Raw genomic sequence first — 16,125 nt, 5'->3', positions numbered from 1 at the left:
TGACTCTTTCATGTTACACATTTTACTTTCATATCTGAACCTGTTATAACTTAAAGCAAACTTGCAGAATGCAGGTTAGTACAGGGTAAAAACAGCGTGCTGAAAGAAATGCGTTCATCACAAGTCGTCGCCTTCCTACCCCTGAGGTATGACAGTGGGCCTCACACAGGTACAGCCAGCTGTGATCACCTCTGTCCCCAGTGTGAAGATGTACTGCTTCCTCGCCTTCCTCCCTTTTTTCTTAGACGGTTTGAGGACCCTGTGGTGATGCAGGAAAGAGTTGTAAATATATAACTGAAAGGTTACAGCCCCTTCGAGAGCACTGTGTTTGAAGGGGCTTTATATAATGTGGGGGAGATAAATGAAATGAAGGCTCTCAGTTTAATTCAGTTACACGTATTTTGCAAAGGCTGCAAGCTATGCAACGACTTTCTAAACATCTTTGTTTTGTCTTGAATGTGGTTTATATGGGAAACAACAGTGAAAAACCAGAACGTACATCTGTATGTATACTGTGGTTCTGCTTCTATAGAAATGCCTTTGACCTGCTAACTAACACATTACTGTACACAACCTGCACTGCGGTTTTTCAGGATGTTTGTGTTTTTATCACAGATTGCCACAAAGGATGGATCTGATTGGTTCTGCAGCATGACAACAGTGCCAAACAGCCCGGGTGATATGGAGCTATATTTGATGACAAAAGCACAAAATGGGACGGCCCTGATCACAACGTTACAGATTAGGCTGAAGAATCCACGTCGCCCACTCGTGGACCCTCTAAAACTGTGTTTATCAAACAGTGATACCTGGTGACTGCAGACTCATTTGATGGATCTTTTGGAAAATTGAGGAATATAGTTGATCTAAATACAAAACTTTAAAAAAACAAACAAAAAACCCTCAACATTATTCAGCTACCAGACGCCCACATTCATTCGCTGATGTTTGGGAAGAGGTCCGAGTGACAAACGTGTGAGAAAACAATCTTTAAAGACGTGTTGATGCTTATCCAGGCAAGGAAATCCCAAAATGTGGATTCTGTTCTGAGGAAGTTGGATGAGCGACGAAACGTCCGACTGAAAACGCGACGTCCAGATCAACACAAGCAGCTCTTTGGGATTTCTTTGAAGACTAGATTCAAAATGATTTATATTTCAGTTCATATCCACACAAAGTGTATTAAAATACTAAAAAATAGTTTTAAAAATAGTTTAATTAAAAAGTAAACTTAGTAAAAGTAAAGGAAAAATACCAAAGGGCTAATGACAGGGTATTAATTTATTATTAGTAGTAGTAGTAGTATAAATTATTAAATATTGTAAATACTGTAATGTAAAGTATTTTTTAAAAGTAACGTTTAGTACTAAATAGTAAAAAAATATTTTTAATGCCACTCATGACAAAGTTTTGGAGAGAAAAAAACCTCAAAGCTAAATGTTGCGCATCACATTGTGACAAACAAACTAACCACAGAATTTATTGAACAACAAACGAATAACATTTGAAACAAAACGAGTCCTTTCTTTGAAAACTAAAGTCCGAGTGATCACCGCACACTAATTGAAAAACATTGGATACACTTTGTAACGTATCTACAGTTTTTGAATTTAGCTGATGATTTTAAAAAGTTTAAAATATTAAGAAAGAAATTGTGAGGAAGAAAATGTGGTCAGTCGGCATCGGCATGGAAACACCCAGCGGCTCCTGTTTTCTAGGTTAAGTGGAAAGACCTGCTGCTTCTTCCTGTTTGAGACCTGCGCAGTCATATCAGGACGTGAAGTACGGAGAGAAATGTCCAACAAGCGCCAGCGCCGTGTTTGTCTGTGACTGCGCTCCGTTGGTAGAACAGCTTTCACCGATGATGATGGTGAAAACTGTATCCCTGCACTGAGCTCCTACATTTCTGTGGCTGTTGTCTCTTTATGTACTTTGTGCTCAACGAGCTTCAATCTGGATTCTTTCTATTATCAGGGCTGTCTGCAAATGAACTGAAACTGAACACAAGAGCAATTCTAGCTGTTCTGATGAAAACAAAACCAAGTGCAAAGCGAGTATTTTCCACAGCAGCTCACCTGTGGAGGACCAGAACTTCGTACTTGATGGGTTTAGCCTCCAGGCCTCTATCCTCCCCTCCCCCCTGTGGACTCAGACAGCCAGTGGTGAGGCACTGGGCGTTTGAGATATGCTTGGGCAAACGAGAGTCCACGGACGAGTCACTGCGGACGGATGGGTCAGAGAAAAAACACTGTAACCTAAAGATTAACATGGCCCAGTGAAACATAGATGAATAACAGCAGGGTCTTACATGTACGTCCACGGTGACAGAGACATGTTGGCGATGCTTGAGGGAGATTTTGCGGTGAAGTGCGGCAGCACTGAAGGATCTATAACCAACCTCACACTGTTGCCCTTCAGTCCAGCTCTGGGCCCCAGCTTTGCTGAGACCGACTGGCTTTTCCTGGCGCCGTGCAGCAGGGGAGCCAAACTCAGGACCAGCAAAGCTCTCAACACCTAAGCAAGACAAGAGCGCGCAGGCCACAGCGTGTCAAAGTGCTTCATCAGCTAGAACACATGTGAGCAAAGAAAATAGAACTTTACGACTGCTGCCAGTTCCTAGTTGGCTGGATAATCAGTGAATAAATCCAAAAGGCATTTTGTTTTTAATCACTGCCGTGCGTTACAGATTAGGGAAAATGTCGGCATCCTGATTTTGGGACAGCGTCATGAAATAAGTGTTCAGAAATCAAATGTGCTACTTTTTTACATTACATTGTCTAAAAGTGGCTCTAATTTAATAATCACCGATAAAAGTTAAGGATAAAGCAGCTCGACTCACCAGCAGCATGACTGTGTTGCCTCAAAGCCCAGCGTAACTGTGAAGCCCTCCTGTGGTATCCTGTAACGTCTGCAGTCGAGCAGCGGTTATACGCCGGCACACTGAGTTGGTGTGCTGGCAACATGTGAGATGCATTTCCGCTCTGACTGTCACCGATTCTGAAGAAACGCGGCTGATATTCGAAAAGAGTTTTGTTTCCGTGCCGACTAACTGTGCGTGTTATGTGTGATTGTATCATGTAGCATATTTACTATGAAATCTTCAAAACTCTTAAGGTCTTTGGGGTTTTTTTTTCATTTGACCCCATTTTGACCTGCTACAAAAAGTATAATTGCCCTGCACAAACGTTCAATGTTGACACTTTCAGAAGGTGTCAGACAAAGGTGTGGAAGCTGTCCTGCACCCCTCCGTCGTTTTGAAGTTGTTGGGAAAATTATAATCTGCTTCACAGTTTCATCGGGGGAAATGTTCAGCAACAAACAAAATTAGCAGGGATTGATGTGAAAGTCAAATTCAAGGTGTAAAATGTGATACGGGTGTTCAAATGCAGTTGCAAGGAATTTCGTTTATCAAAAAGCAAAGTGAAATAGTGACAATTACTGTGTGTGTGTGTGTGTGTGTGTGTGTGTGTGTGTGTGTGTGTGTGTGTGTGTGTGTGTGTGTGTGTGCCTGTGCGTGCGTGCGTGCGTGTGTGTGTGTGTGTGTGTGTGTGTGTGTACATCCGCAGAGCTCTGATTATCTCGACTCACATCAAGTTGTAACTTTTATCACTTTAAGAAACAAACAGGAACAAACAAATTAAGCTGAACTGCATCAACTTTTTCTGTTTTTTCTGAAACATAGAAAATGGTACGCTAGTAACTACACCTACGCACAAACTCACTCTAAACAATGTAGGTCAAGGAAATGCTGACACAGCTTCTGGTAATGAATCAACATACTTCTTAAATGCAAGCCATGTGATAACATCTTCTCTCCTTGTGTAACATATATAGTGAAGTTAGGAGAAATGGTTTCTGAAGAACACCGAAGAAGCTTTCTTTCCAAGCTCTTTAGCTTTCATGTAAAGTGCTTTTAGAAGCCCCAGTTTGGCCCAGATAGCTCAGGTAAAAGCACAAAGCCATCTAAAATCAGGCAAACCAACAGTACTATAGAAACTCAACAATCAAACATGGGTTTTAAAAAACTTCATTTTTAAATAAAGAAGTTTCTTTCTGACTGAGAATGGCCGAGCTAAGATCCCGTTGGACTTCCAGATACAGACGGACAAACAGCTCTAGTGATAGATGTAGCAACACCAACTGATAGCAACATCGGGAAGAATGAACACGAGAAGCTGGAGAAGGACCGAGGGTGAAGGCAGCAGTGGTCTGCGTGGTAACTGGAGGCCTCGGTGCAGTGGCCCCAAAGTAGGCGAGCGGCTCCCGCAGATCCCAAAACCAAGATCTCCAGGAGAGCGCAGGCCCAGGAACGCCATATCTATAAAGTCCATTTATTGGCTGTCGTACCAATTTAAGAATTGTTGAGAGTTTTTGATACTACTTGATATTCATTAATTAAAGAGGAATAGTTAGCTTACCATAGCCTAGCATAAAGCTATGGCAAGCTATGGCAGTTCAAATCTGCCAAAACTGACATTCTGATTGTTTCATTTGTACATTAAGTATAAACAGTCCATGTTGAGGTAGGCTGTGTGTTTTAATGTGCTGTAAACTTCTTTAGCTGGATTAACTTGAGGACTTTCCCATTTCCAGTCTTTAAAACAAGCCAAGCTAAGCTAAACAAAGCTAACTAGCTTATATTTACAGCGGACACACCAGACGGACACTTGCTTTCTCAACTGACACACTATGAAAAAAATAACAACTTAATTATTATCCCATTGTGTCAAACTTTTCAATTAAAGCCAAGCTGAGTTCTCTAATGTTTCAAACCTTTAAAAATGAACCAAAGCCTGAGTGTCCCAAACACAGTGTTTTAGAGAGATATCAACTGAAGTGAAGTTATGGCCAGGCTGTTCACTTTATGGTGCAGTCGGCGAGTGTAGCCGTTTTTCCATATAAACAAACAATTTTAAGATGTTCTATTTTAATAATGTAACCACAGAGCGGGGAGTTAAAGGGAAGCACGCGCTCCCATTTACATGGGAGTTGGTGTAAATCAGGTTGAAACAAACGAGTGCCACAGTGTTAACAGCCTCACACTCACCATAAAAGACCTGATTCAAGTCTCAGTGGATTTAGGATGAACAGATTATTTCTTTTTGTATTGTTATGTTCTTTGAACAAGCATCACTTCCTTACTCAGACACAGCAGCCAAATGTATTTCTCAGTTATGGCGGGTTATGTAACAGTCAAACAGCATAATTATTCCCAAGTTCAAGATTATTTATTGATATGGCTTCTTTCACAAGTATGGCTCTGAAAGCTAGGGTAAAAAAAGTGAGTTAAAGGGAATTACAGAGCAGCGCTGAGCCGCTGATGGACTCGTGCAATGGAAACTGAAAACACGTCAATGAGGTCAACTAATGAATCCCACGCTTTTTATGTGAAATGAGGCGCTGGGTTTACCATAACCACAAAGCTGATACACGTAAAGTTTATATATAAATGATTTGATATCAGATTTATAAGAATGACACTGCAAAGTCATTTACAGTACTGTAAAACAAAGTCTTCAGCCCTAATGTATTTATATTTTCTATTTCTGAAGGTCTTTCAAAAAACTCTTTTCTCATTGGCTGATTTTATGTTTAATCCAGTCCTTGTAGAAATGAGAAGTATCCTAAAGTCACGTCCTTAACAGGAGAGACACCAGCAAAACATCCTTCAGCTGCTCAGAAATGCTCTCAGTGGGGTGGAGGCTCGCACGAAGCCGTTCTTGAGGAAGGAAGAAGCTGAGCTTCGCCAAATTACACAAAAACTGGGCGACAGGTCGTATGGAGGTTTGATCCAAAGCGCGATGTACGAGGAGATAAGGTCAGAGGTAAAACGGCGAGCGTCTGCAGCTGTGTGTAAAACACGGTCACACATCTGTGTCGTGCAGACAACGTCCCAAACACGATATTTCACACAGGAGTAAGAAATGTGCTCATACAAAATGCTGCACACGTTTCCTTTTTCTCAAACTACAAAGAAGAAACATTAACACCATATTCGTGTTAATAAAGATTTCTCTGCTTCGATCTTTGGGGTTTTTGCAAACAGCACCCAAATCTGCTCTTTGCAGCCTGTGGTCTGCACACCAAACATGCTCCGATTAGCTTTACAGTTTCATTTCACCTGTACTTTTATTTTCTGTGTGGAAATACTCAGAGTAGACCAGGACAATATAAGATGCCAAACCCGGTACTGAATAATCGCCCCATTTAAAATAATATTTGTTACGATCGAACTGTGGCTGCAGCTGCGAGGAACGACGGCGACTGCCACGTCACGGGCTGAATCGGGCGTAGGAGTTCAGACCTCAAGGCCCCGCGTCCTGGATGGTGGCAGAGAAACGAAACGCTGTTGCTGAGGCAGGTCGAGTTCACACTCTTATCTTCAGCACGATCGCAGCCGCAGTTCAGTTTATTCTCAGAGCAGTGATTGTGAGGCGCTGCCACATCTGACCTTTGGCAAACCTGAGAAACTGACACCAGCACATAACCAGAATGAAAAAGTGAGAAGGGTGAGGTTGAACGCCGACTTCCTAAACAGTTCTGAGGTCTGTGTCGACCGTGGGAGCTGCCACCCACACACACCGAGGTGTGGATTGATCGGGGATTTTAAAATGCTTCTTGTAAATACTTGTGTACCTGCAGGAGAGATTACCAGCACCACACATGCAGCCACTTCCCCCACGTGTGTGCACAGGTACGGCGCTTTCAGTCTTAAATCAAGAGCCTTTTTTCACACCAATGACATTTTATTATTTTTTTATATTTCACAACAGTTATTTAACAACACGTGTCAACTATATACAAGCCCAGAAGAGACAAACGCAGGTAAAAACCTTAGAGCGCCGGGAGCAGTGACCAAAGACGCTCTAAGGCAACGTTTCCACCACTGAACTGAAACAAGTGCAGGAAGTAATACGACTTTATCTTCATCCCAGTTTGCAGAGCCGAGCTGCTGAAACCAAAGCAAACGCGATGAGGCGACAGATGACGTGTCCGATGAACGCCGGGGGGCGCTATGATCCACGGCTTCTTAAAAGTCCAAGTAATTTTATTTCTGTCTCAAATGAGGAAGATGATGTCATCAGCCACCATGACTTGGTTGTCATCCTGCATGCGGGCCAAAGCGCCACGCACCTCGGCCTCTGAAAACGTATTCTGACGCTCCTTGTTGATGTCGTCCATCAGCGCGCTCATCTTCACCGACTGAGCGTGAGCAGACTGGAACACGGCGAACAGCGACGACTTGAACTCCTTCAGCCTGGGGGAGGAAAGACAGGAAAGAAGCCGTGACATTTCAAAATAAAGGCGCACGCACGCACACACGCACGCGCACGCACACACACCTCTCTGCAGACAGCTCAGCATCTCCAGCCTGCAGCGAGGCATCCATGGGCTCGTCCTCTCTGGGCTTGGCTGGTTTCGGGGTGCCGGCCTGAACTGAAGAACAAACACCAAAGTGAGACCTGATGCAGAACCTAACATGAAGCCTGCTTAAACCTGAACCATGCAGAACTACACGCTCAAAGACTTTTCCCTACAGTGATGCAAATTCATAATGATATTGTTTTATTACACGGCAGCGATACTGACTTTGCCTTTTTAAAATGTAATGTAAATATAAATGAGCCAAATTTGCTATTTTATAAGAGTCAAATTTTAAAAAAAAAGTATATTAAACCTGCTTTTCTAGCTCAGTGCAGTGAACAGGAACATACTAGTACTGACAGTAATGTTGGCAACTTTATTATGGATGATGTGAAAGTTCATTTGGTCTGTAGCACCAAAGAGGCGACCGACTACACTGTGGCGTGACAACACATGATGCTCACTCTCAGGGACTTCCTGGTCTTCACTGAAGTCGTACGGACTGTAGGGCTCACTGCCCTGAGAGCCACGTCGCCCCCTGCAGGACACAAAGCATCAGTGCTGAAGCAAAGGCACCATTTTTAAAAAAAAAAAAAAAGCTGTTTATCACATGGGGGGCTGGGTTCATGTGTCACTACCTCTTCCTCACAGCTCGCTGTGAACGCTGCGTGGGCATCTCCTCCTCCTCCTCCGAATCAGAGTCGTGCTCCTGTCGTGAACGTTTCTTCTCCTTCTCCAAAACCTGTAGAGAGAAAAAACAATATGAATAAATTTGAACGGCAGAGGTCCTCGACCTCTCAGCTCAGGACGCAGAAACAACGCCGACCTTTTTAAAGTAGGCAAACTGGACGAGCTCCACTGCGACCTCCGAGTCCTGCAGCTCCACGGCTTTGCTCATGCGGGCCTTGGCGTGTGCCGTGGACAGACGGATCAGAGTCTCCAGAGTCCGGGCCGTCACCGGAGAGGTCTGTGGAGAGGAATGAGGATTAGCACTCGGGTCCTGACACATCAGGGCACATCTGCATCTCAGTGGGTTTAACCAGAACACAAACAGCAGCTTCTCAAGCAACCCGGAACATTTCAGATGTGCAAACAAGCTGCCTCCACTTTCTCAAACTTCAGGACTCCCGTGAACATTTCAGTCTGGGAAACCATCAGGTTTTACTACGTCACATGAGATTTGTCGGCTCACGCTCACCCTGGCCAGATCGGCGCCCAGCTGTTCCTGACTCCTCAGCCTCGAGTACTCCTCTGCGATGTGATTGGCCGCCTCCTCTGTGAGCACAGGAGTCACAGCCTTGGCGATGTGGATGTACTTCCTCATGAACTCCTTACTCACGATTTTATCCCTGAAACAAAGCAAACGTTTCTATTCTGTTGCAGTCGCACGTTATCAACACAGGAGACAAAGGCACGCTTGTGCTCTCAGACCTCTTCCTCTTGCTTCCGTGCAGCAGGTTGTTGTGCTTCTCGTAGATCTGCAGCTCCTCGTGCTCCTCGACCGCAGCGTCTGGATCGTCTGTCGCCAGGACGTCTACGGTCCCGCCCAAAGCCATGGCTGAAACACACAACGCGTTTGTTGTTTTAATAATCGGACAAAAACGGTCTCATCTCGCCGTCCTATTACGAGTGACGTACCGGCTCCCTCCTGTTCGCGGGGGTCACGGTAGCGGTGCATCCTGAGCACGTGGTCCGAGATCTCGCGATCCTGCTCGGGGTCCATCTGATCCAGCATGATGAAGAGGAGGTCAAAACGCGACAGCAGCGAATCCTGGAGGCCGATGTTGTCCATGGGGGTTTTATACTGATCGTACTGCAGAAAGGGACAAGCAGAGTTTTCTTTAAAGGTCTCGTCCAAAATCAACTAGCAGGCAGAGACAGATGTGGGTGTGGTCACGCACTCGGCCGTAGACGGGGTTGGCAGCAGCCAGTACGGAGCAGCGGGCATTGAGACGGGCGTGGATACCGGCCTTGGCGATTGTGACGCGGCCCTGCTCCATCACCTCGTGGATGGCTGTGCGGTCCATGTCGGACATCTTGTCGAACTCGTCGATGCACACCACGCCGCGGTCAGCCAGCACCATGGCCCCAGCCTCTAGACGACGCTCGCCTGGCGGAGGACAAATGTTGGTATTGAGCAGGAAGAAATGCACTTACAGCAGGTGTGTAACACTTGAATGCCGACGTTTGAACAGACCGATCACGTGGCGTACGTGTTTTAACACCTTTATTCTAACCTTCAAATACATCAGTGACAACTGAGTCCACTCAAATCAACAAGCAGCCGGCGTTAGCAGACCCACAGGTCAGCGGGAGGCTTTAATACCAGTTAATGTTTTTAAATGAATTGATCCCCGTTTCTGTCTCATGTTAGCTCATGCTAGCAGAGACCAACAGTTAGCTAACAGCACATTGCTCGTGCCGCATCCATCGTCGCTACAACAGGCGACACGAAGCAAAGATGTCAAACGCTTTCTGACTACAGTGAGACCTGACACGGTGGAGGCTCGCTGCAGCGTAGCCATGCTGGCTGCAGTCACACAGAGGTCCTTCACTTGTTTAGGCTAAACAAATTCGGGGGACATTCGTTACCCGTCTCCTGGTCCGTGGTGACGGCGGCGGTCAGACCCACACCAGATGAACCTCGTCCAGTCGTGGGTATAGCTCGGGGTGCTGTGTGGAGAACGTAACGCAGGAGCTGGGATTTGGCCACAGATGGGTCACCTGGGAAACACGAACACACCATTAACCCCCCCATCAGAACTGAACCACCATCATGTCCACGTGTGAGTCCTTGAGCTTGTCAGCACAGTCGTTCAGGTAGCCGTTCCCTGTGGTGCAGCACAAGGAACAAGTGTAGGTCCCTTTTCACTGGTGTCTCTCTCACAGATACTGATTTATGGCACAAACACATTTTATTGTTCAGTGCTGCATTCGTGAGGTTTACCTCTGCCTTGTGTCCATGAATGTAAAGCTTGTAGCCAGAAATTTAGAACAATCTGAGTCACCATGAAAGTGAGTCCTGACTTAAAGCAACGCTCTCACTCTTCCACACTCGAGAGCTACAACTCCAAGAGCTAGGACGACGCCCTCATACCGATGAGCAGGATGTTGATGTCTCCTCTGATTCGCGAGCCGTTCTCGAGGACCTTCTCCACGCCTCCCAGCAACATGCAGAGGATGGCCTTCTTGATGTACTCGTGGCCGTGGATACTGGGAGCCAAGGAACGAGCGAGCTGATCGAACACATCCTACAAAGGACGAAGATTTAAAGGGTTTAGTTTCACATTTAGGATTACGCCTCCACGTGTGAGAAGGCAGCGAGATGACTCACTTTGGAACGAGTCTGACTGAAGTTCCTGATTTTGGCCACGTCGTCAGCAGTAAAGCACGGCGACACCTCCTTGGTCATTTGTTTGATGTGGCAGGCGATCATGATGGTCCTTTGAGTTAAAGAGAAGGGAGGGGTTAGAAGCAGAGATGGCACGATACCACTTTTTTATGTCCGATATCATAAATTTGGATATCTGCCGATACCGATATGAATCCGATATAGTGTGTTTTTAATCAATAAAACTGTTTTTTAATATCTTGCTGCATTTTGTATAAGTTCATACTCAAGTTTAAAAAAACAAAACACTAAAGCTATTCTGTTATACCTGTATGCAAAAAATACACTGCACCCAAAACATTTCATAGTTCAGCAACACTGATCAATCTGATAAACTCAAACCTGCAACATCCTCCTATTCTGGTGTTTTAAAGAGTACTTAGCAGAAATATTAAGCAACCTAACTAATAGGGCTGCAAACTCCCAGCAAAAAAGAAAAAAGGGAACCACCCCTCACCCTCCACCTCATGATGCTTAATCGATGTAATCAACTTTAATTTGACGCAGTGTGAAAAAAAAAAAAATGCACAGAATTAAATTATTTTTCAAGAATAATTAAATAGATTCAACATCTTTCTTCAACAGAACTGCACAGATGGTACCTTCCCAAAGGAAAAAGTACTATAGCTTACTAGAGTATATTAGACTTAATAGTTACTATATACAATAATGGACTTTATACATTTTGCATCAGATTAAAACTTTGGGTGTAAGATTCAGATAATTATTAAAAGCTCAACATTTTAAATGAGAATAAGAAAGAAAAGTATGTCTTTGTGCCCCCTTTTCCCTGTTAATGCCCTATCGGCCCCCCTGGCTAAACTTTGCTAGATCCGCCCCTGCACAGTTACCAGCCGTCAGCTACGTAGAAAAAGATCCTCGAGTAGAAAGTAATATTAAATACATTCTAACAACAGCTGATCAAGCTTAAACGTGCTGCTGTTGTTCAGCCGCTGGTTTCCTCTTTCTGGTGTAAAGTGGGTCAAAAACAAACAAGAGAGACGATCAGCTGATCATTGATCAGTTTCATGATTGAAGTAGCAGCAGGAGAGGGAGAGAGGCAGTCGCTCCATATATCGCTTGTTAAGCTTAACATGCAAATGCTTTACAAACATTCAGAGATGAACCTACACACTTGCTTTACTTCTCTCTGGGATCACTTGCTCGGAGATGAAATGCCGGGTTGCTAGCGAAGCTCCAAATGCTCAACCAGACCACCGACAGGTCTCGCACGCCACAGCCGCTCTATCACATGATGCATACTGCTGCGACGTGCTACGGTTATGAGCCGAGTTACGGCGCGTTGCAAGTTTTGTGAGGTGCTTGTTTGATATTTAATGGATCGAATTACATTTTTTATTTCTCTCCGATATCCGATCCAGTCACTTAGGTCAGTATCAGACCGACACGTAATATCGGATCGGTCCATCTTTAGTTAGAAGACAAATGGTAGGCAAGTGAGGTAAACCCGTTAAACCCCAGTTAGCATTTTATTCCAGCTGACCTGAACGTGCCAGAGGTGAATCCTCCCTTCTTGCCAGGCAAACAGCGGTACGTCCCAACCACCTGCACCCGGTCTCCTGGTTTGACTGCATCCACCAGGTCATTGTCCAAAATGATGTCCACAGAGCGCGGAAGTTGGCCAGCAGGAGCTTTCTCAGGCATCTCCTGCACTGTGATGGTTTGGTGGTCCTTGTAGATGGACAGCCCAAACTCCGTCTCCAGAGGATTGTTCTCTTCGTCCTATTTCGAGTCAAACAGGACACAAGATAAATGCGTAAGTATAAAGACAGCAGTCACACCCAAGTCTACAGAGAATGAGGCGCATTTACCTTGGTGGGGTAAATGGCACTGGAGGGGAAGGCATCCAGGGAGGTCAGGTCCGTGTACTTCCTCTCCATCGTCTTCTTAGTGGCTGGACAGTAGTGAACGCTGCGCACTACTTTGGGACGGACGAGGGAACCTACAGGGACGAAGCAAACAGGAGGCATTGGCATTCCACACACTTTGATACAGACTTTGTAACACTTAAAGATTACACGAATAAATAAAGACAATATACTCACACTTTGTAATGATGCCCTCCACACAAACCATGCTGCCCAGCAGTCGGGAGGTGAGCGTTCGGGGGGAGACATGCTTGGATCCAAAGCTCCCCTCCAGGCCGATGAAGAACTCCTCGTACTGCTTAGCGTAGGTGCCGTCAACAGAGGCCACCAGGTCCTTCAGGGCCCGCTGGAAGGCCAGCAGCTCTTCAAAGGCATTGTTCATCAGTCTGCAAAGTCAAACCATGGATTTTATTATCAAGGCTTTTCGCGTGTTTTCAAGGGCTATGACATCCTGAGAAACACAAGTCGAGTTTTCCACCCAAAGTGCAGCTTCACACAGATTTTTTTTTTACTTACTCAGTATGGAAACAGGAGTCGAGCTCAAAGGTTCGACAACAGGAAGAAGAATGTGTATGAATCAAGTCTGGTTTTGGACAAAGTAAAGCTGCGTTAAACCTGTATTCTTTCTGCTGGCCAGTAGGGGGCGTTGATCCTTCAGGTCTCAGAAATAAAGTTTCTTAGTATTGAACTGTATGGCAAACAGCACTTTGACTTCAGTATACACTTCCCTGCTGCTTGTTTCAAGTTATACTGAGCACAAAATCATGATCATTTTGTAAATCATGGTCCCATCAAAGGCTGAATTAACCTGGATGTGTGTCTAAGAGGTCACCAGTCTCTGAGCATCCCTCAGTTTTTCCAGCCAGATTAAGCCTTCGCTCCTTATAACAAGTTTCAAAACAAGATAAGTGAAGCTCAGTCTGAGCCTGGGTGATGGCTACAGCCATCTTTACATACAGTCTGTGTGAGTTTGAAACCTGTCGAGTTTCTAAGTAAGCCTAAGCAGGAAGAGAAAAACTGAGCATGCGTTTCCGTCTAAATATTTATTTTTTAAAAAACAGTAAAGATTAATGGAACCATTCAACATAACACTTTGTAGGGACCTCACAATGTTGTAGGGAGGCCAATTGCCATCAACTATGACGTCATTTTGGACATTTCAAAACCTTTTCGTGGTAATAACTCAGTAACACTGCTCTCTGTATCGGAGCAGTAGGTTTGTGTAAGTATCTTAAGCAATAAGGTAAGCATGGGGGGGTCAAGCAGTCCTGCGTGTGCGGCCCAGCACAGCTTCGTGTGCGGCATCAGCCAGTTTTCCTGTCTTACTTTGCAGCTCGGGCCTCGTTGCGTCTCCTCAGGTCGTTGATGTTGACGATGAGCCGAGCCTTATTCTCGCTGATCATGTCCCGGACTTTGCTCTGATAGATGCCCTGGTCTTGCTGCAGGTATGCACAGAAGAAACGGGCACACGTTTGATGACGTCGCTTAGCGACTAAAATTACGAGCATGACTGAAAAACATCAACTTTGAAAGCACACTTTTTATACCTAATATCTGCAATCTGACAGCAGCATTATTTTTTTCTGTAATATACAAAATTACAGCTCTTTTGTTGTGACCGCATGGTTTGTCATCTGAGCTCCAAACAAAGACTTTAAGCGAATTTAAAAAAACAGACTTACGTCGTCGTCCAGAAAGTCCAGGTAGTCCCTCTGAGCCTCCCTCATCTCCCGGTCATCTCCCACGTCGGTTGCCATTATGTGCGCTTTGTTATTGTTACTGAAAAGTCGGTAAAATGCCGCACAGCCTTCCGCTCCGAGTGCTCCGCTCCAGTCAAGCCACACAACTGAAGGGTTTTCGCGCCACTACGTGCCGCCCGCGAGCTCAGCGTGACACGCGATTGGTCAATTCGGCACGCACCGCTTTACATAGTCGGCGGGTAAACGTGCAACTGTCCAATGCGGGCCTCGTGTTACCACGTGACTCCGCCCCCCTGAGAAACTCCCGCGAAAACCCATCAGGAAGTGGCAGGCTGTTAAAAATGAACAAAATGATTTTTTCATGTTTGCCCAGCAGATGGCGACATAGACACATGTTTACATTTTTTAGTGGGACTTTTGCATTTATTTGAAGCTTTTAAGAGAAAGCTGTTAGTGTCAAATATATAAACAGTAATAAGAAAACATAGCAAGACTTTTAAGAAGAAGAACGACAAATGGAGCATGCATGTGTTCTTTCAAATTAAAGTTACATTTTACTCTTCCACTGATAAACATTAAGCATCATTTCAGACAATCTGCATTTAATTAAAAGTTTTCATATAAAATAAGACTGAAAATGAACAATAATAACTTGCATACATACGGTGTACTATAATAATAAATAGTAATATACTATTTTCAGTATTTTATTTTTTATTTTTATGTGGACATCTGTGCTTTGACCAAACATTATAGACTTCAAGGAACTTGATGATTTTCATGATCTGGAGTTTACATTTTGGAAAAATTCATTAGTTCCAATTAGAGATGGCACGATACCACTTTTTTATGTCCGATACCGATATCATAAATTTGGATATCGGCCGATACCGATATGAATCTGATATAGTGTGATTTTAATCAATAAAACTGTTTTTTTTTAAATATCTTGCTTTTGTATAAGTTCATACTCAAGTTTAAAAAAACAAAACAAAACACTAAAGCTATTCTGTTATACCTGTATGCAAAAAATACACTGCACCCAAAATATTTCATAGTTCAGCAACACTGATCAATCTAATAAACTTAAACCTACTACATCGTCCTTATTCTGGTGTTTTAAAGAGTACTTAGCAGAAATATTAAGCAACTTAACTAATAGGTTTGCAAACTCCCAGCAAAAAAAAAAAAAAAAGGGAACCACCCTCCACCTCATGATGCTTAATCGATGTAATCAACTTTAATTTGATGCAATGTGAAAAAAAAATGCACAGAAATAAATTATTTTTCAAGAATAATTAAATAGATTCAACATCTTTCTTCAACAGAACTGCACAGATGGTTCCCAAAGGAAAAAGTACTATAGCTTACTAGGGTATATTAGACTTAACAGTTACTATATACAATAATGGACTTCTATACATTTTATATACAAGGTTAATGTCTTTACCAGTTGTTTTGCCTGCTAGTTTTTACAAATACCTTCTAATCTGCACTGCTTTGCATTTCAGGTGTGAATAACATGTTTTATCTATCATCACAGACAGTTTTATGTCTTTCATCAGCATCAACACCCATTTAAGTCCTTTAAATGTAATTTCACCTGCTATATTTGGTCCACTCTGCAATCACGAATATCTCATCGGTATTATAATCAGAATAATTACTTTTTCCTTTTTTTAATCTGAATGCTGGCATCATGCACTGACTAATAGGTTCCCAAAAGATTATCCTATATTTGGATCATGCTATTTTAATTCTTCTCCTGTGATCATCATTT

At 43.8% G+C, this 16,125-nt stretch overlaps 2 protein-coding genes across 2 annotated transcripts; both read right to left on the bottom strand.

Moving 5' to 3' along the window:
- Window positions 1-135: 135 nt before the first annotated feature.
- On the bottom strand, window positions 136-4,316 carry il17a/f3 (interleukin 17a/f3; the record flags this gene model as incomplete). The annotated part of the gene is made up of 4 exons (XM_080882773.1): window positions 136-259; window positions 2,076-2,219; window positions 2,309-2,514; window positions 4,188-4,316. 4 exons carry the CDS (start codon window positions 4,314-4,316, stop codon window positions 136-138), a joined length of 603 nt encoding a protein of 200 aa, XP_080738899.1.
- Window positions 4,317-6,725: 2,409 nt separating this feature from the next.
- On the bottom strand, window positions 6,726-14,512 carry mcm3 (minichromosome maintenance complex component 3). The gene is made up of 17 exons (XM_080882360.1): window positions 14,328-14,512; window positions 13,972-14,084; window positions 12,823-13,031; window positions 12,589-12,719; window positions 12,261-12,499; window positions 10,700-10,808; window positions 10,463-10,616; window positions 9,958-10,089; window positions 9,267-9,475; window positions 9,004-9,178; window positions 8,797-8,923; window positions 8,564-8,714; window positions 8,192-8,332; window positions 8,004-8,107; window positions 7,830-7,903; window positions 7,344-7,437; window positions 6,726-7,258 (listed from the first exon to the last, which is right to left on the bottom strand). Exons 1-17 carry the CDS (start codon window positions 14,400-14,402, stop codon window positions 7,060-7,062), a joined length of 2,436 nt encoding a protein of 811 aa, XP_080738486.1. The 5' UTR covers window positions 14,403-14,512; the 3' UTR covers window positions 6,726-7,059.
- Between the last annotated feature and the right edge of the window lie 1,613 nt (window positions 14,513-16,125).

Source organism: Rhamphochromis sp. 'chilingali' (genome assembly GCF_963969265.1).
Source record: "Rhamphochromis sp. 'chilingali' genome assembly, chromosome: 5".
Classification (NCBI taxonomy): Eukaryota; Metazoa; Chordata; class Actinopteri; order Cichliformes; family Cichlidae; genus Rhamphochromis; species Rhamphochromis sp. 'chilingali'.
This window is presented reverse-complemented; position numbering and strand designations above follow the sequence as displayed.